A 22156-nucleotide genomic window follows, 5' to 3' on the forward strand; every position below is an offset into this window, starting at 1 on the left:
CATAGAAACATGCTGGGAGAAAATGCATTACTTATTTAGGCTGCATCCTACAGCAAGCCTACTTTGATTTATAATTCTCTCTTCACAGGAATGGTTGTTTTCTTTTTCTTTTGTAGTTTGAACAGATGAAGGACAAAAACAAAAACACAAAAAAATCAGGAGAACTAGATCCAACTAGAACTCTGGAGAGGCAAGGATACCGTCTCTTTTTCTGTCTGAGAAATTTACAGTATACACTGAGAAAAATAAAATAAAGGGAAATGCTTAATCATTTATATTGCAAGCCTCATAAAGTTCTCCCTGTACTTCGTTTTTCTTCTGACTTTCTATATTCTGCTTCAGAGGGCAAAGTCTGCTATTTGAGGGGAAGGATCTAAAGGCCTCCCCAGCCTAGCTTAGGGTCAATATATATACTTTTGTATCTCCCTCTAGTGGTGCAGAAACAGGGTGAGTTTTGATCCTTTGGGAAATCCGTGGTTCAGCAAGAAGGAAGGCATGGAGGCTAATGGGAGGTTGGATCAGCAGGTGAGAGGCCTCTTGAGGAGAGCAGGAGCTGACTTTTACACACGAATAACCAATTTTGGCAAGGGTGGTTCATAAACGCACATGGAGTGCATATGTGTGACTGCTTGGTCAGTAGCTAATATTCTAGGTTTGGTTCGAGGGTTGGCCTGAGGCCTGCTCCGATTAGTAGAGCGATATGCGTCCCTTTCAAAAACGCTACATTCCAGAGAATCTCCTAAGGGTAATTCTTGAAGTACCAGCTCTTCATTATTTGTGTCAGGAAGCATTGTGGGAGCTTGTAGCTCTGAACCACTGAAGAGAGGAATCGATTGAGCTCAGGAGTTGCTTCCTAAGAGGAAGTGCCTCTTGAAAGCCTTCAAAGAGGCTTGAAAATAATAGCTTTCTCTGAAGATTTCTCCTCAAAACAACCATCGTCATATCTTTCAGCCATGAGGTCCCCCCCTGTGGGATAAAGAGGTTTTTTTTCCATGCCTGTCCTGGTTATAAATCAGCCTTGCCTGGGGTGTGTGTGTGTGTGTGTGGAAGGGGGGGGGGCTGGGCTGGGCAGGACATTTTGCAACCCAAGAACAAGTGGCATGTGGTTTTATAGAAGAATTAAAGAATTTGAATATTAATAGAGGTTTGGGCAAAGAGCTGCTGAGCATAGCCAGAAGTTTAAATATAGCAGGTATTAGTTAGCAAGTATAGGTAATCCTCGACTTATGACCACAATTAAGCCCCAAATTTACATTGCTAAAGCAAGATAGTTGTTAAGTGGGCTTTGCTGCATTTTATGATCTTTTTTAACCACAGTTCTTAAGTAAAGCGCCACAGTTCTTAAATTAATTTGTTAAGTCAATCTGGAATTAAATCATGGCAGTTCTTAAATTAGCTTGTTAAGTCAATCTGGCTTCCCCATCTGGCTTCCCCACTGACTATGCTTGTCAGAAGGTCACAAAAGGTGATGACATGACCCCAGCACTCTGCAACCATCAGAAATACATGCCAGTTGCCAAGTGTTTAAATTTTGATCAGTTTTAAAATCATTGTAGTATTTTTATTGCACAGTATGAAAGGAAGAAGGGAGGGTTACAGCATTTACAGTTAAATAACTTTACATATGGCAACTCTAGAATTCTAATACATGTTACACAGTATTATGAAGAGGTCCATGTGTTTGGAATTCCGTGAGGAAGCAATTCCTTTCTCTGCTGTATTTCATCCTGTCTCATTCATGTGAGTTTATTATATAGCCCAGCTATCTAGGCAAGTATTTTCAACTTGGTCCAAAAAGCTTTTCTGAATCTTCATATATTTATTAGTTTATCATAATATAAAATACAGAAATATGTAGAGAAATGAAAAAAAATGAGAAAATAGGGGAGGAAAAGGGGGAAGAAGAAAAAGTATGGGGAAATGGGAAAAGAAAAAGAAAAGCATTGACTTCCATCTCTTTGGCGCAGTAAAATAAGATAACAGCCTCAAGTTTTATTTTTGTGTGATAATATATACAAGCCATTTCTATAACAACAGCAAAACCCAAAGTCAAAGTTTAATTTTTTTCAACTTCAATCACAACGTCCAAAAGTCAAATAGAAACAAAATTAATTGTATTCTTTTTTTTAATAAAAGGAGGCAATTTAGCCACCTCTGTTAATTCCAACAACTTTTACAGCCATTTGTTCGTTGGGGGAATCAAAATATCCTACTTTTGTGCAGAGCATATTCTTGCTGCTCTCAGCATATATAACATCAAATTCTATTTTCCCCAAGTTTTTTATATCCAAATTTTGATCATGTGACCATAGGAATGCTGCAACATTCGTGTGAAAAACAGTCATAAGTCACTCTTTTCAGTGCCGTTGTAAATTTGAACCATTGGAAAATGCATGGTTGTAAGTCGAGAACTACCTGTACATAATAACTTCTAATCTCTATTAGAGGAAGTTCAGCAGAGCATTTGGAGCAAACTGAAGTCATGGTTCATTTAACAGGTCCCTAGAAAGTCAATTTTAAACCTTTAGCTTTTTTATAATCGATTTGTAACCCATTACTTTATACTCCTTTAGTTCCTTCCCTATTTTCAGGATCTTGCCCATAGAATGCTATTAGACATGTCCATGCATGCTTGACCTGACTTTGGAAACCTATAATAAGTTTCAGAGACTTATTATTGATTCTTATTATTGATTCTGTGTTGTCGTACTTGAGTAGAGAAAATAAATTTCATCTTGAAGGGAAAGGGAGAAAGGAGAAGAAAATATAAACAGGATGAAATGAGAAGTTGCCTCTTATAGTTTTTTCTCCAACACTTCCAGTTCATATATAGAATCTGTGGGAAGGGTGTTTTACTTTCCTGCTGGTGGTGAGATAATGTGTTTTCTACCATGTTTCAGAGGATTACTCCCCAGCCTCTTGTTATCTAGATATGCTGGATTAGAGTTCCCCAGCCAGCCAACAGTGGGAAACCTTTAGGGAATTCAGGAACAACAGCTCTCAGATGCTGTGTTCTTGCCTAAAAGGATGGCCAATTCCATAGACAAACTCATGAGTGACCCTTTTATAATAAAGAGCATGTTTTTTTCCACATATTGGTGGAACATTGGTCCTTCACTGGCAGACTGAGAGGAATGAATACTGTAAACCTAAGAACCCCTACACCTTGGGAGAAGCTAGATGATGAAATTCACCAGGTTTGCTTATACAAATTATTGCCTTTCAATCTTGCTTATTTTATTAGAATGAGTCCTAACTATTCTTGGAGGCTTTGGAGCAGGTTTAATATATCCATTAGGCGGCCCATCTAGAGATAGGCCAATCAATTACTGTAGGTAGAATGAGGAAGCCACTATGGGACAGTAAATTGTTTATTTTTATTGTCAGGGAAGTTAGATTTTCTGTCTTTTATATTCCAGAGTAATTTAGCTAGTTTAGCTAACTTAGACTCATGTAGATAGGGAGTGAGAGGGAAATAGAAAGACACATACACTGTGCTTTAACACTTTTTAACACTGTGTGTTAAAATTTCATATCAGAAAAGTTTTTGCCCTTCATGGATATAATCATTTGTTATGATCAGGATGTGAACGCATAAATTGGCAGAGGTAATAGTCAAACATCATTCATTAACCTTAAACCATTTGTGAGGTGGAAGGAGTGCAAGACAGCCAAAATAAATGTACATAATTGTACATGAAACTACATGAAATGTTCATGAAACTCACTGGCAGGCAAAAAATATTACACAAAAAATACACAATAAATGTTGTAAAAGCTAAACATTGTACAAACTGGCTTTACTAACAGAAGCTAAAATGTAAGAAAAACGATGGTAGTTATTCTAAAGATGTTGTTAAAAGAGGTCTTTAAATAACATTCATGCAAATTTACATAGCTGGTTTTGTAGGAGATAAAAGTAACGACAGCATGTAATATTGAGATGTATAAAAATGGCAAGTTGTATTATTTGTATAAGCTGTGAATAAATTTTATAGCACCAAGTCAGAAAGCAAAAAATGGACACATTCCAAGATGTATTCCAGAAAGTAGAGAAGATTGGAGAGGGCACCTATGGAGTCGTGTACAAAGCAAGAAACAAGCAAACAGGCCAGTTAGTTGCTCTGAAGAAAATCCGACTTGATTCGTAAGTACTGAAACTAAACCCTGAACTCTTAGTTCACAAGGTTACTCCTAAATCTGCTACTCCTAAACTGATTTTCAAATAGAATTTTGGAATAGACTATAAAAAAAAGTGTTGGTATTTCGTGAAACATGTTTGGGATGAGGGAAATGTGGACTTCTAAAAACTTTTCTGAAAGATCTTGGTTAGAATTTGTTCATAGTGATAATATGACTTTCCTAACAGATTCCAGATCAAGTATATTTTAAGGTATCTCTAATAATATAAGAGCAAGTACCTCAGGAGCGTAAGCTATGATGAATTTAGGCTCAAACTGGATGTATGAATATAGTTTGCATTTCACAATTTTTCTAAGTGGCAAACCTTTGAGACCCAGCTGGGCCAGATAGAGAAATTGTATCAGAAACCATCTCAATCTATTTATGTTCTATCTTTTACTAGAAAGGTCCCAAAATATCCTATCCTATCCTATTCTGCATACGCAGAAATGGCCGGGAGGCTGGGCAGAGCCTCCTGCCACCACTGCTACCAGTTCACCCAATCCGGTGTGAACCGGTAGCAACTCACCACTGCTATCCAGGCACTAGATATATTTGGTCTTATTTATTTTCAGTAAGGAACTGTATTATATTCCCTTATACCATGCCCTATATGTCAGTTTCATAGCAGTGGAATTAATGGGATACCTCTCTGCAGGAACAGTCTTTCTGGATCATCTCAAATAGTGAACAAAACTTCTCTATCAGGATGTGCAGAGTAATGCAGAATGTTAACTTGAAAAATGTTTTTTATCCCTGGCATTATTTCTATAAAAATGTGGCTGCTTCAAGCAATTAATCAATAATTGATAATTAACAATCTGACCATAACAATTCTTAATATGTGATAGGTACTTCAAAAGCTTCTGAAGTTTACTAAATTAAATTTTACATGGCAGAATTCCTCTCTTGCTTTGTGTTCTAAGCCCCTCAACAACAACTCTGTGCATTCCTAGAACTAATCCACTACTTACTAGGTCCCCTGTTTTTAAACTTATGGGGTGATGGTTCATCTTGACAGGTGGTAATTTATAGATCAAGAGTAGTTACTGTATAACTTTAATTAAATCCATAGATGGAATTTGTGATCAATCATGTAACAATCCCCATAGAAGATGAGGATGATGAACTATCCTGCCTAAAACATTCCTTAGAAAGATTGGGATTGCTTCATCATGAAATATATTTCTTCCACAGAGAGACAGAAGGAGTACCTAGTACAGCAATCAGAGAAATCTCACTGTTAAAAGAATTGAAACATCCAAATATAGTGAGGTAAGAAAAACCTCTTCCTCTTCTAATGCCGTATCCATCGTCGGACGTCGCCGATCATGTTGGCAATCCTATTTTTATCAACAGCCGCACTAAAAAGTGCTGTTGAGTTTTCTCCAAACCAGTCCCTTAGATTTTGAAGCCATGATGTTCTCCTTCTGCCTGGACCTCGTTTGCCTTCAATCTTTCCTTGGAGGATTAAATGAAGTGTGCCGTATTTTTGTGGGTGTCGCATCACATGTTCAAAATATTCTAACTTTCGCTTTTTTATGGTTTTGATTATTTCCCATGACTCTGGGTAGCAAACAATCATAACATCAATTATAAAAACTCTGAGAGGTGAGAGACTTACCCCAGGTCACCCAGTGACTTTCCTGTAAAGATTTCAGATTGGACTTTCCTTAATCTTAAGACACTGTAACAGGGGTGGTATTCACTTACTTTCCCTACCGGTTCGCAAATGTGAGCATGCATGTGTGCACGCTCGCTTCACTCATGCGCGCCCTGTCCACTCATGCGCCCGGCCTTCCGCTCATACATCCAAACTAAAAAACGTGCCTAAATAGGATGACATAGAGCCTAGGTGGTTGGGCCCACCTGCGATTTCTGCTACTGGTTCGGGCGAACCGTCTGAACCATCTGAATACCACCTCTGCACTGTAATCACCCTTTTACATTGATTCTCCTTCTGCTGTATTGAAGAGCTTGCCGTAATCATGCTTACATATTTTATCTAAATCTAAATACTCAAGTCATTGTGTTTACTTTTTTTCCAGGCTCCTTGATGTAGTACATAATCAAAAGAAGCTATACTTAGTCTTTGAATATTTGAATCAAGATCTTAAAAAGTACATGGACTCATCTCGTACAGGAGAGCTTCCTCTAAGCTTAGTCAAGGTAGCAATTGGCTCAAATACCCTCCCTCACGGGCCCCAATCTGGAGAACTATCCTTTATCTGTCTCTGGCAATTAGCTAGCACAATTTCAATCTTTTCAGATTGTTCCTTTGCAACATGGATGCTCAACCTACAACTCATATAGATCAACAATTGTCTCTCTGGCCCACTGCAGTCAACAGTACTTTCTGTCTGCCTGCAGAAAAATGACTGTCATATTCCTAGGAATGTCATAGTACCCCACCAGCTATACAGTTAGATGTCTTGGAAGCTGCAGGAAAGGACTGTTCAGTAAAGGAAGAGGAAAAAGAAGATGGGTGGGTGGGTGATTGTACAGTATATATCTGCATATATGTATGTATGGTTGTAGGAACCCAGGGAGGTAATCTTGGAGAAACCGCCCAGAAGTCATTAAGACAACAACAGATGCAGAAATATGCACTGAGTCCAGGGAGGCAGGAAAGTGTTATAAAAAGACAGAATGGCTCACCCCGCAACTCTCTGGGGTATAAGTGGGAAGGAAGGGAAGCCACGGGTTGAGTTGCAAGATTCTGTTACCATAACCTGGCTCAATAAAATATTGTTTTAGTATACCAATGAATTTATTTTTCTGATTGGGTGCACCTCATAAGGCTGACTATGTGCCCCAGGTTGTTTGTGGCTCCTAACAGACCAGCTGGTATCCCATGTGATTCTTGTGGTCAAAAAGGTTTCCAGTTCCTTTTACTTGGAGTGTTGCAAAATCATTGACATATACTTTATTCTTTTTTCCTCTGGCTCATGATAGAAAACCTAGCTTTGACAGCAGTTATGAAGTTGTTATGGGAAGAATTAAATACTTAATCTTTATTCTTCCTGCTGAGATTGCGCTTCCAATTGCATCTCCTTTCAAATCTACATGGAATTCCCAACCCATGTTTAGAAATTCATTTTTAACTGTGAAGGAAAAAAAGATTTCAGGAAATGATTTGGCATTGCAAAAGTAGCAGCTGTGCAAAAGTATTAAACAGCTTTACCTCATACTGTTTTTTAATAAAAATGTTATCCTGAAGCTGTTATTTAAGGGGAGAGGGCCGTAGAATGTTGATATGTGGTATAATATTTGAAAAGCCTGTAACGTTGTCTTCATTCAAATTATATGTAATTCTCAGTATGGAATAATATATCTGAAACCAAAGTTAAGTAAATGCTGCTTCTGGGTGTAAAAGCACTAGGTTAAAAATCAGCTGGTGGTGAGTTCTAGTCCTGCCTAAAGTCAGATTCATGATCTTGGGCCATCACAGAGTGAGGGAAAGCTTTATTCCAATCCCTTTTCCCAGAATTACAGTGCCCATCATGCTTCTCCAGGCCACCCAAATTGTTTTTTTGAAGGCGAATAATGTCATTTTCCAGGGCTAAAAAAGATACTAACCTGGAATCTCTTTATTTTGTGTGCTAATTAAGATGAAGTCACCTAGTTAGCAAAAAATGTAGACAATCATCATGTGGCAGCTAAGATATAAATTCTATTCTAACTCTTTGCTATCACTTATTAGCTGTCACTATTTTGGAAGCCCATATATGGTAGCAAAATTTTGAGATACAACATAGGAGCTGTGGTGGTGCAGTGGTTAGAATAAAGTATTGCTGAATGCAAGCAGTTCAATCCTCACTGGCTCAAGGTTGATTCAGCCTTCCATCCTCCTAAGGTCATCAAAATGAGGACCCAGATTGTTGAGGGCAATATGTTCACTCTGTAAACCACTTAGAGAGGTTTATAAAGCACTGTGAAGCTGTATATAAGTCTAAGTGCTATTGCTATTTTGCTTACGAAGTGATGTGTCAACCTTACAGTTTCTTCATACGTGCTCTCTGAACTTTTTCTTTCTAGAGCTATCTTTACCAACTGTTACAAGGTGTAAGCTTCTGCCATTCTCATAGAGTTATCCACAGAGACCTGAAGCCACAGAATTTGCTCATAAACGAAATGGGAGCCATCAAACTAGCCGATTTTGGCCTAGCTAGAGCTTTTGGAGTTCCCCTACGTACTTACACACATGAGGTAATGTCTGTTTCTCAGTTATATAGGTTGCTGGGTCAGCCCCTGAAAAGAAATCACACAGAGATGAGTGTGCATGCGAGAAAGAGGGAGCTATGTTTGTAGCCCCTTCCCAAAAAAGAAAAAAATCTTAAGTGTAGCCCTAAGAACCTCTTGAAAATTACATTAAATTTTCATTTTTAGTATGAAAATGGGGGAATTTAGTATGATAAAAAGGGAATTTGTTAAACACACACAAGAAGTAAATCATTTAGGGTTGTGACAGTTTCAGAGACCCGGAGAATATAGACCTGGGGAGAGATCTGTTTAAAAGAGTTAGGCTCTTCTACTGCCCAAAGCAGACTGGTGCTAAAAGATGTGTATACGGGCCATAAAAGAAAGGGTGGCCCCCTGTCAGTATAGAAAGGGCAATAATCTCACCCTATAAAGATCACTTGACTGCAGCAGATTGAATGGTTGTTGCAGTATGTTAAGAGTCTGCCCAGAGTAAAACTGTTGCCTGCTTATAGAGAAAATCGTTAGAAAACTAAAGGGATTTTAAACTGTTAAGTTATATGAAAAGAAACTACTATGATTTGTCAAACTAGTTGAGATTTTAGATCAAGATTCATATAAACAAGATAGGAAAAGCATACAGAACATAGCTTCTGGAATGTTTTCTAATCGCAGCTCTACTCTGGATCTCATGACTGGGGAGAAAGTGTGTGTGTGTGTGTGTGTGTGTGTTAAATGGAGCAGTTGGCAGCATTGAAGGACTGGATCTTTTTAAATGCAGCTTCCAGTCAGATTCTACTGATTTTTCGGTTTGGGGGCTTCCCTTGCATTAAATGTGGACCCATTCTAGTCTATTTTCAGAGTTATCCTGAAGATGGACTTGAGCCGTTTTGTGGAATATCTTCCGAATATTCAATTGGGTTGGAAAGAATAAAAAGTGATTCCCTTCGGATCATTATGGCCGATATTCTCAACCAAATGCATTATGTTATCTTGACATAAAGAGGCAAGGGTCCTTTCAGGGAGTAGAGTGGACAAGCTTATTTTGCAAATGGAGGAGGGTAAAGGTAAATTTTGTAAAACAGCCAATCTCCACCAGTCTAGAATTGGAAGATGTTAAATTAGAGAAAGGGTTTATGTCTTTTTAAATTCTCTATGTAGCCTCCAACACTTTCATATTAACTGGGATGTGAACTTTCCTGGATTTTTGTTTCCAAAAAAAGGCATATCCCAATAAGTCTATTGATTTCATTGAAATCGCTGTTGAAGCCACCTAACATGGTTAATTTGGGACTTAGATTTTTTTTTTCTTTTTTTGCCTTTGAGACTATTCCTCCACCAGATCTTTGGCCTATATTTTTGTCCATCTCTCACATGATATTGCTTTTTGTCGAGTTGTGAGTGCTTTCCAGTAAAGGGAGAAAATAGAAGAGAGAGAATATCAAGGGATATGAAACTTGTTTGATGTAACATAATAGAGGACGTTGAATTCCAGCAGGTTGTATTGATGTGACTTTTAGTAAATGACTTGGAATTTCTAGTAAATCACTTGAAAAATGTTCAATGTGCTTTGGACTTATGGTTCAATAATTAATGTTTCTAATTAAACCTGAGAAGGCCTTATATATCAAACAACCATTAAATTTGATTCCTTTTAGGTGGTAACCTTATGGTATCGGGCTCCTGAAATTTTACTGGGCTGTAAATATTACTCGACAGCTGTGGATATATGGAGCATTGGCTGTATCTTTGCAGAAATGGTAACATTCTTCATCTTTTTCTATTTCAGAGAAACATTATAATCACAATATAAATGATGAGAAATGCATATGCAAAAAAGGGCTTTGTGAGTGCCCATGTATTTTTTTAAATTCCCTTTTCTTCATCACTACACATTCTAAAAGATACCACAAAATCTATCTTGCTTTCTCTTCCTATCATTTCTAATTGTTAGAACCCTAATTTGAAGTTGGACAGTTTTCTTCTGGCAGTTGCAGAGGCCGTGTCTGGTGATATCATGGTATTACTAAAGAATTTCTTTTTTTTAGTTGGAGGAGTACAACTAAACAATATGCATTAAGCCTCACAGAACAATACAAGGATGGCCTCAGGATGATAATGAGACTGCAAGTAGCCTGTGGGTTGCCTTTGTCTATCTTAGACAGATGATTAGTTTTAGCAGCTGTAACTACAAAAGGAAGTGAGGAAATTCAGCAATAACAATAGCACTTAGACTTATATATAGCTCCATAGTGCTTCACAGCACTCTCTGACAGTTTACAATGTCGGCATATTGCCCCCAACAATCTGGGTCCTCATTTTACCGACCTGGGAAAGATGGAAGGCTGAGTCAACCTTGATCCCAGTCAGGCACGAACTTTTGGCTCTGGGCAGAGTTTGCCTGCAATACTGCATTCTAACCACTGCAGCACCATAACTCCTAAATCCTTATGTTTCAATATTATTTGCCAAAATGCTATTAAAAGCTTACACTTAAGTTTACTTCATTAGTCTTAAGTCTCATCATCTAACTAAATTCTCTCAAGCTTCATAAACATTGTTTCCCTTTGCTTTTTGCCTACTTATATCATTCATTGGTTTATAAGACTGGAGTACAGTATAAAAGCAACCACTGGAGGTTGCTAGTGTCTAAGAGAATAAGCATGATTTTACAATACTAAATTAAATGTGTATAAAGTCCTTCTCCAGGTATCTTTTGCAATACTGAATTTTGAAATGGCAAGAGTCATAAATGTTTTGAAAGATGAACTTAAAAGTTTAGATTAAGATGAACTTAATCTAATTTCGAAAGTTCTCTCTACATGAGATCAGTTAGATCTCTAGCCAAAAGAGTGCTGCTTTTTTCCAGGTAGCTAGAACTAGGAAAATGGCAGGAGGAGAACCAGGAGTAGAAGTAGTTATTAGAATGGCTCATCTCCTGCTAAAGATCAGTGGCAAATTGCATAATTTTTGCCCAGCAGATTGTCTGAATTTCATTCCCCCAAACTGAGCTACTGAAATTTAGAAAATCCCTCCGTTTTTTTCAGTACATGTGTTTGTTACATTTGGTAGTTTGCAAAAATATCTGAGAGGAGCTTTGTAACTGAAGGTCAGTTTTAAGAAGTCTAAACAAACCCACTGAAATTCTTCAAAGGTTTTCTGATCCTTTTGCCACCGTTCCTCTCTTGCATTTATAAATTGATATGAATTGCGAACGTGCAATTATATCACTTGGTCCCATTTCCCAATAGCTCTAACAGTGACTGCGTGTTGCCATGGTGGATGGATTTTGGAGGGGGAAATTAATTCTAAGTGAAAGCAGGATTAGATAGATTGGTCCAAAGCAATGAACTCTAGGCAGTTCACTACTGAACCGAAAGAATAATGCCTAACCTGAGTCCAGGGCATGTGAGGCAAAAGAGCTCACAAGGAGGCTGCCCACAAAGTCTACACAACCACTTCATTTCAGAGAAAGTATGAACTTTGCTCTGGTTTGTAATAAATTAGAAACTGCTTCAGAAACTGATAGGCTGACTTCCCCAAAAACAGACACTGAAAAAGCATTGGGAGCTGATCTCAAAGTGATGCAAAACACTGAAGTCTAAAAGCTTACAAAATCTCGGTATAATTCAATTTCATATTTTAATGTTATACTTGTCCCGATGAATAGGATATGTGTTGGGTTAATAATATATTGGGTTAATATATTCCTCTTCCTCTTCAAACGTAGAATCTTAAAGTATTTTCAGTATTTTATCATCTGTAATTCTTTTGGTCTTTCTAGAGAAAATCTATGGTGTCAGAAAGTTGATACCAATTTGACGGAATATAATCAATTTTTGGTGGTGGAGGGAGCAGAGGAGAGACAGAGAATAGCAACTTGATAATTAAGAATTTTATGAATATTTTGTAAACTGTGTACTGGAAGAGTTGTCGCAGTCTGTTGTTCTTTTCCCATTGATACTTGGTAGGCTACTGGATAGGTCTGTTCTGATATACCAGACTTTTTATAATGGAAACATTTTATTTGAAGAGAGTAATGTTACCCAGAATGAAGATCATATGTATAATAATCCAGGTGAACGAACCTTCTTCTCCTTGATTCAGGTGACTAGAAAAGCCTTGTTTCCTGGAGACTCTGAAATTGACCAATTATTCCGGATTTTCCGCACACTTGGTACTCCTACTGAACCACTGTGGCCAGGAGTCACAAATCTTCCTGACTATAAAGGAAACTTCCCCAAATGGCCAAGGAAAGATATGAAGGTGATAATTCCAAACTTGGATCAAGATGGACGGGATTTACTGCTGGTGAGTAAAAGACTTGTAAAGCGGTTGGGTTGTTTTTTAATACTTATGACAAGAATTGGAAAGTGTCTACTACAAAAATTGGACTGTGCCCAATATATCCCACATTTGTACGAGGCAGCTTACTAAATCAAGCCAAAGGCCCATTTAGTCAAGCATTCATTAGCAGGGCAGAAGTAAACTAGCTTCGTTTGTCTTCGTTCTTTTTGAAAAAAATGAGGACTGCAAAGGGTTATTTCAGGGTTACTTGAAGGGTTTGCTGTAAATGGGCAGGATTTAAAGACTGAGGCACGCTCATATTTCTCTCTTTCTAAATTACAGCAACTACTAATGTATGATCCCAACAAGCGAATCTCAGCCAAAGCAGCTTTGAACCACCAATATTTCTGGCAAGCTCCACGGGATGCTAAACAGTGTGTGGTAGAACAGTATGGGCCATGAGATTAAGAAGTTCTGGTTAATGCTTTGCTGGAAATAGCTACCGGATCGTCTCATTCTAAACAACGTAGCAAAGGAACAGCTGTAACCGCCATTAAAAATGTTCTTGGCCTTTTGCCCAGTTTAATATTCATGCAAACATTTTGACAATTGTAAATGGTACAGATCCTTGTAAGGACTGATAGTTCTTCTTTAACAAAAGTGAAAAAGCTTGATACTTTTAGTATACGAAAAAGAGTAGTACGACATGCTATCAGAGAAGTGGAAAGAGAAAAAAGTTTAACTAAATCCAGTTTCTGTAATATATTATTCACTCTTTGCTGCAGTTCAAGTACTAGCATTACAAGATATGGTTATTATTATTTAGATTAGGCTAGCACATCCTACAGTAGCCTAGGCACCGATGTTGATTTTTCTTTTTTTAATATGAACTCATGCTATATTTCACAACACTACTGAAAACTAACCATGCCAAAAAAAAAAGTGTTTGTGTTTGTGTGTGGAGGAACAAGATATTACAGAGACACACAGAAATATGTTATTCTTGAGTTTCTTTCTATACTTATCCATCATAAAAAACAAGAGCTTTGTATCATCTATTCTAGACTATTAAATAATTAAGAGGCTTCTTTAGCTGCAGTTTGGGTTTTCAGAAATATTATAGTTTCTAATTAAATAAAAATATCAAAATCTGATAATCAATATGCCATGACCTGAATTAGATAGTGTGGGACATAAAATAAATGAATAAATAAATATTTGAAAAATTATATTTGTTAATCTTAGCCAAATATACTGGTTGAAGGTGGAGACCTTGAAATCTCTGGATTCTGATGGAAACTTGACAATACACAGATAGAAAGATGGAAACCTTACACTGATTCAGGTTTCTTTTTGTGGTCTAGAGAACAGTATAGGAAATTACAGTATACAAAGAAAATTTGGAAGAAGTCAGAAGTCCTTGTTCCATTATGCAAATACTGTATTTTATTTTATTTTTTTTGCATTTGTAGAAAGGCAACCTAGCATCCAATAGTAATTCTTTTCTATGGATTTATTTTTAAAATGGTTGTTAATACTTAAGAAATTTTATCATTAATTGTTGATGTTGCTGTTAATATTCCTGTTTGCATAAATAAAAACATGCATCAGTAACTTTTGCATTAAGGAGTTTTGAGGGTTGTAAAACAGTCAAAAATAGAATTTGAAGACAATTATAATCAACATCCCTATTTTGAATGTGAACTACTATATACCATAACAACGCAGTGGAAACTTCATAGCAAGTATATAGTTATCACTTTAAATCTAGGTTCTATCCCTGTTGCCCAGGTAAATGGCAGTACCTAGCCATGTATAGCTAATCTCAAAGGACTAAGTAGGGTCAGAACTAGTAAGTACTTCAGATGGGAAACCACTATGAAATACTGACCTATAGACTAGAGACTGTAAAGAAAAAAAAGTCTTAAAAGAAGAATGTGGCATTTTTCTTTATTGCCAAGAAAAATAGTTAAGTGCAATATGGAAAGAAATGTTTAATTTTAGATATATAGCTCTTTTACAATATGTACGGAATGTCTGGGGTATGTTCTATATTTATTAATTTGATTTGCTTTTTATTACAAACAGTTTTACCTTAGACTTAGAAAGTGTATATTCTCTCCATGTGTTTCCATGTAATGTTTGGTGCTGTTACTTTTTGAGTTCTATAGTTTTATGGTTACATCAGGATAGAGAATCTGTGGTTCTCCAGATGTTGCTGAATTCTAGGTCCCAACTAGGGACTCAGGAACATGTGAAGCATTATATACATCAGAGGGAAAGGGATTGTTAGTGGTTTAAAAAAAATAACAGGATAGCAGTCAGTATTTTAACTTTTATTGCATGCATGATCTTTAAACTGCAACTATTGTGACATGCATCCCTTTAGGAAGGAGCTATTTCCCAAGCATTTTGAAGTTTTTTTCCTATTTCAAAAAAACTCTTTATTCCCTATAATAGATACTGTATTTACTCCCATATTAGATCCCTTCTACTTTTGGAAATGTTTCTCTATGAAGCGCTGCTAACTTGGTATAAAGAAATAAGTCCAGCTATCTAATATAATACACAGCTATCTATAATTTCCAGACACTTTGTTCATCTGAACATGACAGGGCATGAATTCTCTTGTGGATGAAAAGCATTTCAGACTTTTTACAAATTTAAAATTATACTGCCTCGCTTAGTGCCTGAATCGGGGCAGAGCAGCTGAATGGATTGCGGACTGATATCCTTCGGAGGTAGCTGGGAGGAGGAGGAGCCCACTTAAAGGATCTTTCTGGCAACGAGCCATGGCCTCCTTATAATGGATCTTCTCTTTGGTGATAGGATCAACAAGATCTTTTTCATAACTCGATTCATCTTGTAGTAATGTGGCCAGGTCACTACTAATCAGGCCTGTCTGGATAGCTTCTGATATTGGGATGCGTCCTGTTTTCTTAGGATCTATTAGTCCTCCAGTTAGGTGTTGGACTTGCAAATAAGGAAAGGCATTATCTTGAGTTATCCATCCTTTCTGAACTGCTTCTCCTACAGCCAGTCTTCTCTTGGTGACAGGATCTTCAATCCCCGTGAAAGCCTTTTGAGCATTCAACAACCTCTGTGTGTAAGTATTATCGATCAGTCCTTTATCAAGGGCTTTGTGGACAGAGTAGCGATCTCTTGAGATAAGATCAACAATGCCTCCAGTAGCAGCTTGTGCCTCTAAAAGCTTTTGGGCTGTCATTGGATCCACCAATTTCTTACTAAGTGCCAACTTAATGTTGTACTTGTTGTCATAGGTTGTGTCATACACTCCAGCAATAGGAAAAGTATCATCACAGAAAGCCATCTGTGGACCAGAAGAGAAGAAACTTTGCTTTTGTTGAAAAACAGGAGATGAAATTGGAGACTTGGAAATAATTGATCCTAAAGAAAGGGATGTATTCTGCTTAGTTTCCCCAGCTACAAGTAGAGCAAACTCAGAGATAGGGATTTTGCCTTCCTTGTAAAGTTGGTATTCTTCTTTTGTAATCCTTTTGAACCGCAGAGCATCATCAATGGAGTACTGTTTTCCACTCTTTTTGTCGAGAAGAACAGAAACATCCCCTTTGGAGCCCAGGGTTGCAATTTCTTCCCAATCGCATTCTAGTTCTTGCAAATGGATATACTGACATCTATCTATCATGCCTCTCTTGTAAGCCTCGTAGGGTGACATATCTTTACCAGTGTCTGGATCCAGGATAGATATCTTGGTAGAGAGATTTGTCTCTCTCATCTGAGTCTCATTGTTCAGTTCTTCTCTGTTGATTCTGGATTGGAGTTCCCGGATAGTCCTCTCTTTTTCATAAATATTATCCTTCTCCATAAGTATATCTGATTCCAGACGGGAAACCTCCTGGCCAAATTGGATCTTCTTTTGCCTGTCACTTTCAGTCCTTTGGCTCAAGAGCTTGGTCTGTTCTCTAAGGAAAAGGGCTTTTTGTTGCTTCTGTTTTTCCAGTTCCCTTAATTCATCTTCAAGACTGGCTTTTTCTTGCATTGTCACATTCCGAGTTTTCTGGAGGTCAGCTTCTTCTCTGGTCCATGTGCACTTCATGCCTTCTGCTCTCTCAATCTTCTCTTTCAGATGTCTGATACTTTCTTCTGCATTTTGCCGAGCAGTTCGTTCTTTGCTTAGCAGATCCCAAAGACGTGTTCGCTCATTTTCAAGCACTCTATCTTTTTCTACTCTGATTACTTCCTTATATATTGTCTTTTCCTGGGACTTTGTCTTTTGTAGAACATCAATCTGGGCTTGAAGGTTCTTGCATTCCCTCTGGAGGCTTAATACTTGAACTTTCTCCTTATCTAGTTCAGTTCGCAAATTGGTACTAGATTGTTCAAGAACCGGATCTTTCTCTACCTTGATTACTTCCTCCATGATTATTTTTTCTTGAACTGGAACTGGGCTTTCTTCAATTTCTTTTATCCTCAGGGTGATCTGCCGCATCTCCTTTTCCAGAGCAAGCCTTTTGTTTCTGTCATCTTGGAGGTTCAGCATTTTTTCTTTGTCTTCCACTGTTGCCCGAAGCAATTGGACCTCATGATCCATCCTTCGCCGGTTGCTTGTTTGTTCATCTAAATTCCTGCTCAGCCTCTTGTGCTCCTCCCTAAGCTTCACATCTTTCTGAGTAACAACCACCTCCTGCACCACCACTTTTTCCTCAGGCTTCCTTCTCTCCAGAAGCATGTACTTATTCTGCAGGTCATAAATGGCATCTTCAGTTGCTCTTCTCTTTTGTAATATGTTACGTACTTCTTGGCGAAGACATTCAGCCTCTTTTTCTAATAGAGGGTCATTCTCATATCGGACAATCTCCTTAGTAACAACTTTGGTTTCAACTTTGGCTCTTTCTCTTTTCCACTCATCCCTTTCTCCTTCTAACCTGATTAGCTGTTCTTGGAATCGACCGTTTGCATTCACAAGATCATTTAGCTGCTCTTTCAACCGGTCTATTTCTCTCAATATCTCTGGGCTCTTTTCTGTTTTCACCACCTCTTGGATGACTTCTTTAAACTCCACGGAAGGTGCTTGAGATCTAAGAACTTTCAGTTCAGTCAAGGCTGTTTCTACCTCCTGATCAACTCTTTTTCTTTTCCTTGAAATTTCTTGGAGTTCTCGCTTCAAACGTGCTATCTCTTCCTCTGTTTCTGGGTCTAGGTGAAAAATCTCATTGACTCTTTCTTTTATCTCCACCCTAGGCTTTGACTTCTCCATAGTGCTGTATTTGCTCTGCAGCTGTGTCAGTTCACTAGACAATAACAAGTTCTTGTTCCTCTCTTCATCAATAAGCTTTTGAAGAGTGGAAGACTCTTTTAGGAGCTCCGGGTCTTGCTCCACTTGTTTTGTTTCTCTCACAACGACTTTGGGTTCAGTTGCTTCAATCAGCTTCTCAAGATCCTCAATTTTGCTTTTCATTTTTCCTATCGTATCCATTGCAGACTTCTTCTTGAAACTATCTTCATCAATTTGCATTTGCAGTGATCTGATCGCCTTTAGCATTTCTGGATCCTTCTCTAACTTCACCACCTCTTTTACAACTATTTTCTCTCTGATGTTTGACTGCTTTTGCTCCAAGAGGTGCAACTCTTTCCTGAGCTGTTCAATTTCAGAAGAAGAAGTTGAATGATCACGTAGATACCTGATTTCTTCTTGGAGTCTTGCTGCTTGGGCATTTAGATTTGGATCTTTCTCTGTTTTTGTAACTTCTTTTGTAAGCAGCTGGCTTTTCACAAAACTTCTATCTTTTTCCATTTCAAGGAATATATTAGTCACTTTCTCAATATCTGCCTGTAAATCAGCTCTTTTCTTCTTTTCATTCTCAATTTGATTAGAGATTTTAGCAAGATCACGCTCCAGAACTGGATCTCTATAATAATCAATCACTTCTTTCTCCTCGATTCTTTCAATGGGCCGTTGGGTTTTCAATGTCAGAAGTTTAGTTCTCTGCTGCTCCAGTTCTTGCTGTAGGTTGGCTTTCCTGCTCTGTTCCTCTTTAAGCTGAGACTTCAGGATTTCGGATTCACGTATGTTTTTGGACTGCTGGGTTTGTTCATGCATTACCTGCACCGTATCACTTACTTCTTTCTGCAGAAAGAAAGGGGGGAAAAAGAAAACAAAAAGAAAGTATTGTTGATTCTTAATACTATGAAATTTACTTCCAGGCCTCAACTTCTATATGACTGGTTCCTTGGAGTATGTGGCAACATTTGGTGAACCCACAAAAAGTGAGATTAAACTGGGATTAAGAATCAAATCTTAACTGAGCCATGAACTCACTAAATCCTTCTAGGGAATTTTTTAAAAAAAAACCTACATGGAATCCTTCAGATTATTCACTGGATTCTGTTTTTAGCAAAGTACACAGAATGCCTAAGAATATATGGGGACAGATACTTAAGTGCAGCACTAAAAAAACCAAATGAACCTTATTAAGAATATTATATCCTCTGATATAAAGCCTGCATCACATATACACCTTTTTGTGTTCCCCTTACGACAGGGAAAAGGAAAAGGAGGATGTTCTGTTCTTTCAATAGGAAGCAAGCAAAATATTAGGCTTCCAGCCAGGGAAAAGAGAGCAGAAAATATCATAGGAAGAAAGATGTCTCTTGTTTTTCCTACCTGTTTCTAATGGTCAATAAGATAAAAAATGCAACTTTAGAAGTTTTAACATTCTTCAGAAGCTCCAATACGCCTGGTGGCGCAGCAGACTAAAGCACTGTTATTAACACCAGCTGCCTGCAATTACTGCAAGTTCAAATCTCACCAGGCTCAAGGTTTACTCAGCCTTCCATCCTTTCTAAGGTAGGTAAAATGAGGACCCGGATTGTGGGGGCAATAAGCTAACTTTGTATAAATATACAAAAGTATGAAGGCTATTGCTTAACGCATTGTAAGCCGCCCTGGGTCTCCAGAGAAGGGCAGCATATAAATCAAATAAAAAAAAATTGTCTCAACCTTTCTTCCCTTTCCTATAACATAGGGCTACCAATACTGGCTTAATGACTGAAATTATTAATATAAAGCGCTTTGAACTGAAAAAGTACTGCCCAAACATTATTGATAATTTTATTTCAACATTCTTGGACAATGACAAAAATATGCCAGCAACGGTAAATATGAACTGTTATACCAAAGAACTACAAATGGGATGAAACCTTGAAGGTTATGAATTTTATTTCATTGAAAAAACCCCAGTCCTCAGAGATTTTTGGCTTTTTATATTTACTTAATGTAGAATTGAAATTTGCCTCCATATTTTAAATTACTTGTTCAAAAGTGCAGTTTTGCTTTCTGAAGTTATTTGAAAGTAGACACAATTTTCAAATTGGATCAAATATTAAAAAGCAAAGTTGTGATGAATGAGATATGGGATATTATTATTAATGTTGCAATTGTGACTAGGAATGCAAAGAAATAAAATATAAACATTGCTTTCCTCTTTTGGTAAAGCATGTTAGGAAATTATAGTTCCTGTATCATTTACATATAGAGAGGCAAAAGCAATTCAAAATAACAATCTTACTTGCTATAATCCTGAAGAAAAACCAATGAACTTTCTTTTCACTTGTAAGAGATGCTCTAATATTTAAGCATTATCCATATAATTTCAAATGATTTAGGCATACCTTATTCATAATTTTCTTGGCAAATTCCAACCAGCAGATTTGTTGCTTGTTTTCAGCGGCAGTCTCTGCATAGAGTTTTGTCATATCATTTTCCTAAAGCCAATTAACACACAATATTATTCAGATATGGGATTCCCTTTATCAAGATAACTAACACCCTGTGAACTACAATATTTATTTTAAAAATATTAATACTAGATCACAATGTTGAACAAATAGCTTTCTGTGGATTTAGCAAAATGCTATTAAATCTGGAGAAAATGATATTTAATTTGGAAATAAATATTTCCTATTTATTTTGAAACACCAGAAATACAACTCTTTACATGTTTATTCAGAAGTAAATTTCAACATGTTCAAAGGGATTTACTGCCAGGTAACTATATGACAAAATATATTTAGGCTGCAACCAATCTTTGATGTCTTGGCCTTCCTGCTATTTGCTGGGAGTATGTTAGATGCTGTTTGTGTGAATGTCAGAAAAATGTAGGTGCAGAAAATTTTCACCAATGGAAGAAGTTCAAAATTATTACCAGCTAATTCTAAGAACTTGCAACTCCCTTAGCCACCAACTTTCCCTAATAGATTTTATTTAATTGTACCAGTTTTGAATACTCCCCTCATTAGTTCATCAAATATTTTTCTTTTTTCAAATAGCACATTACAGAATTATTTCATTCAACCCAATATTTTAAACTGCCAGATATTAGATTGAATGTTCCAAATTGTTTATGGTTTTTCAAAATTGTTGTGCTTGTGCTTCTTTGATATTGTGAAAACTGCTTCCTGAGCATGAAGTAGCAATTTAGGAAGAGCATATATTTTTATAAGTAAATCCAGGCTTTGGGCTTAGCCACTCACCTGAGCCTGAATGCTCTCTTGGAGTGGAGTCACCCGGAGACGCTTGGCAGATGAAGCAGCCAGAGAAGGATCCAGAGACGATCGATATTTTCCTGCCTGAAGTTCATAATCCTGTTTTTTTAAATAAATACCAACCAGTCATATAATTGGAGGAGGATAGGTAGGTTTGCTAATTGGAAATGGAAACTATAGAACCATGCAAACATACATTGAGAATAGACTGCACATTCCGAGACAAGTTAATCACTGAATTTTTGTCAGACTCTTTACTCTGGATTTCATCTGCCAGCCTCTGTAGGAGAAGTAGAGATAGGGAGTTAGGATACGTTCCTGCACAATGTTAGATTAATAATTAGATTTTTGCCTATCTTTCAAGCACTAATTCTATGATTATTGCTTTATAAGCAATATATATTGTAACAGTCCCTGCGCTTGTGAATTTTTCAGACATTGTACATTGCCGTTTACTGTTGCAGTCACTGAGTAAAGAACGAGCATGTGTGAATGTTACATGCAGGCATATCTCTCTTTCATCAATTCCTGCATGAAAGATGCCTAGTGGGAATGTGCCTTCCATCCTTTTGTTTGAGCATAAGGCAATGCTCTCATACCTTCTGGGCCTCGAGCTTGTAGTTAATTTGGCTCGGTCCATCTGTGGTCTTGACCTTGTGCTTCGGGAGATTGTTGAGCCAGAATATCAGATTCTCATTGGCATTTTGGAACTGCTGGTAAATGAGGCTGGTATCCCAAAGTGTCTTCTCCCTGCACAGCAAGATGGCTGAGATTAAGTAGCAGACTTCTTTGGATGACTTCAAGAAAAGTCTTCAGAGCGCTCCATGGCTTAGGACTTGGCTATTTACGGGACCGCCTGCTGCCACCAATAGCCTCCCACCGACCAGTACGCTCCCATAGAGAGGGGCTCCTCTGGGTGCCGTCGGCCAAACAATGTCGACTGGCGGCCCCCAGGGGGAGA

At 37.6% G+C, this 22156-nt stretch overlaps 2 protein-coding genes across 2 annotated transcripts in view; one reads left to right on the plus strand and one right to left on the minus strand.

Moving 5' to 3' along the window:
- Positions 1-435: 435 nt before the first annotated feature.
- CDK3 (cyclin dependent kinase 3) lies at positions 436-14283 on the plus strand. The gene is made up of 8 exons (XM_034408615.3): positions 436-525; positions 3999-4147; positions 5380-5457; positions 6231-6351; positions 8221-8391; positions 10041-10142; positions 12490-12693; positions 13012-14283. The coding sequence occupies exons 1-8, from the start codon at positions 496-498 to the stop codon at positions 13129-13131; spliced, it is 975 nt and encodes a 324-aa protein (XP_034264506.1). The 5' UTR covers positions 436-495; the 3' UTR covers positions 13132-14283.
- A 707-nt stretch (positions 14284-14990) lies between these two features.
- EVPL (envoplakin) overlaps positions 14991-22156 on the minus strand; it is a 53286-nt gene continuing 46120 nt past the window's right edge. Inside the window, exons 18-22 of the mRNA XM_034408612.3 lie at positions 21795-21945; positions 21392-21475; positions 21184-21294; positions 20323-20415; positions 14991-18778 (exon numbers count right to left, since the gene is read on the minus strand). Of these exons, the coding sequence (XP_034264503.1) occupies positions 15353-18778; positions 20323-20415; positions 21184-21294; positions 21392-21475; positions 21795-21945 (3865 nt within the window). The 3' untranslated portion in view covers positions 14991-15352. The remainder of the gene's footprint in view (positions 18779-20322; positions 20416-21183; positions 21295-21391; positions 21476-21794; positions 21946-22156) is intronic.

This window comes from Pantherophis guttatus, chromosome 2, assembly GCF_059756535.1.
Source record: "Pantherophis guttatus breed Tessera chromosome 2, ASM5975653v1, whole genome shotgun sequence".
In the NCBI taxonomy this organism is placed as follows: domain Eukaryota; kingdom Metazoa; phylum Chordata; class Lepidosauria; order Squamata; family Colubridae; genus Pantherophis; species Pantherophis guttatus.

What these genes read in the sequence shown, in the direction of transcription:
- CDK3 (XM_034408615.3), top strand. Translation starts at nt 496, where the DNA reads ATGGAGGCTAATGGGAGGTTGGATCAGCAG. An exon ending in TTCCTCTAAGCTTAGTCAAG is followed by an intron (nt 6,352 to 8,220) that starts GTAGCAATTGGC and finishes TTTTCTTTCTAG; the next exon opens with AGCTATCTTTACCAACTGTT. An exon ending in ATGGACGGGATTTACTGCTG is followed by an intron (nt 12,694 to 13,011) that starts GTGAGTAAAAGA and finishes TCTAAATTACAG; the next exon opens with CAACTACTAATGTATGATCC.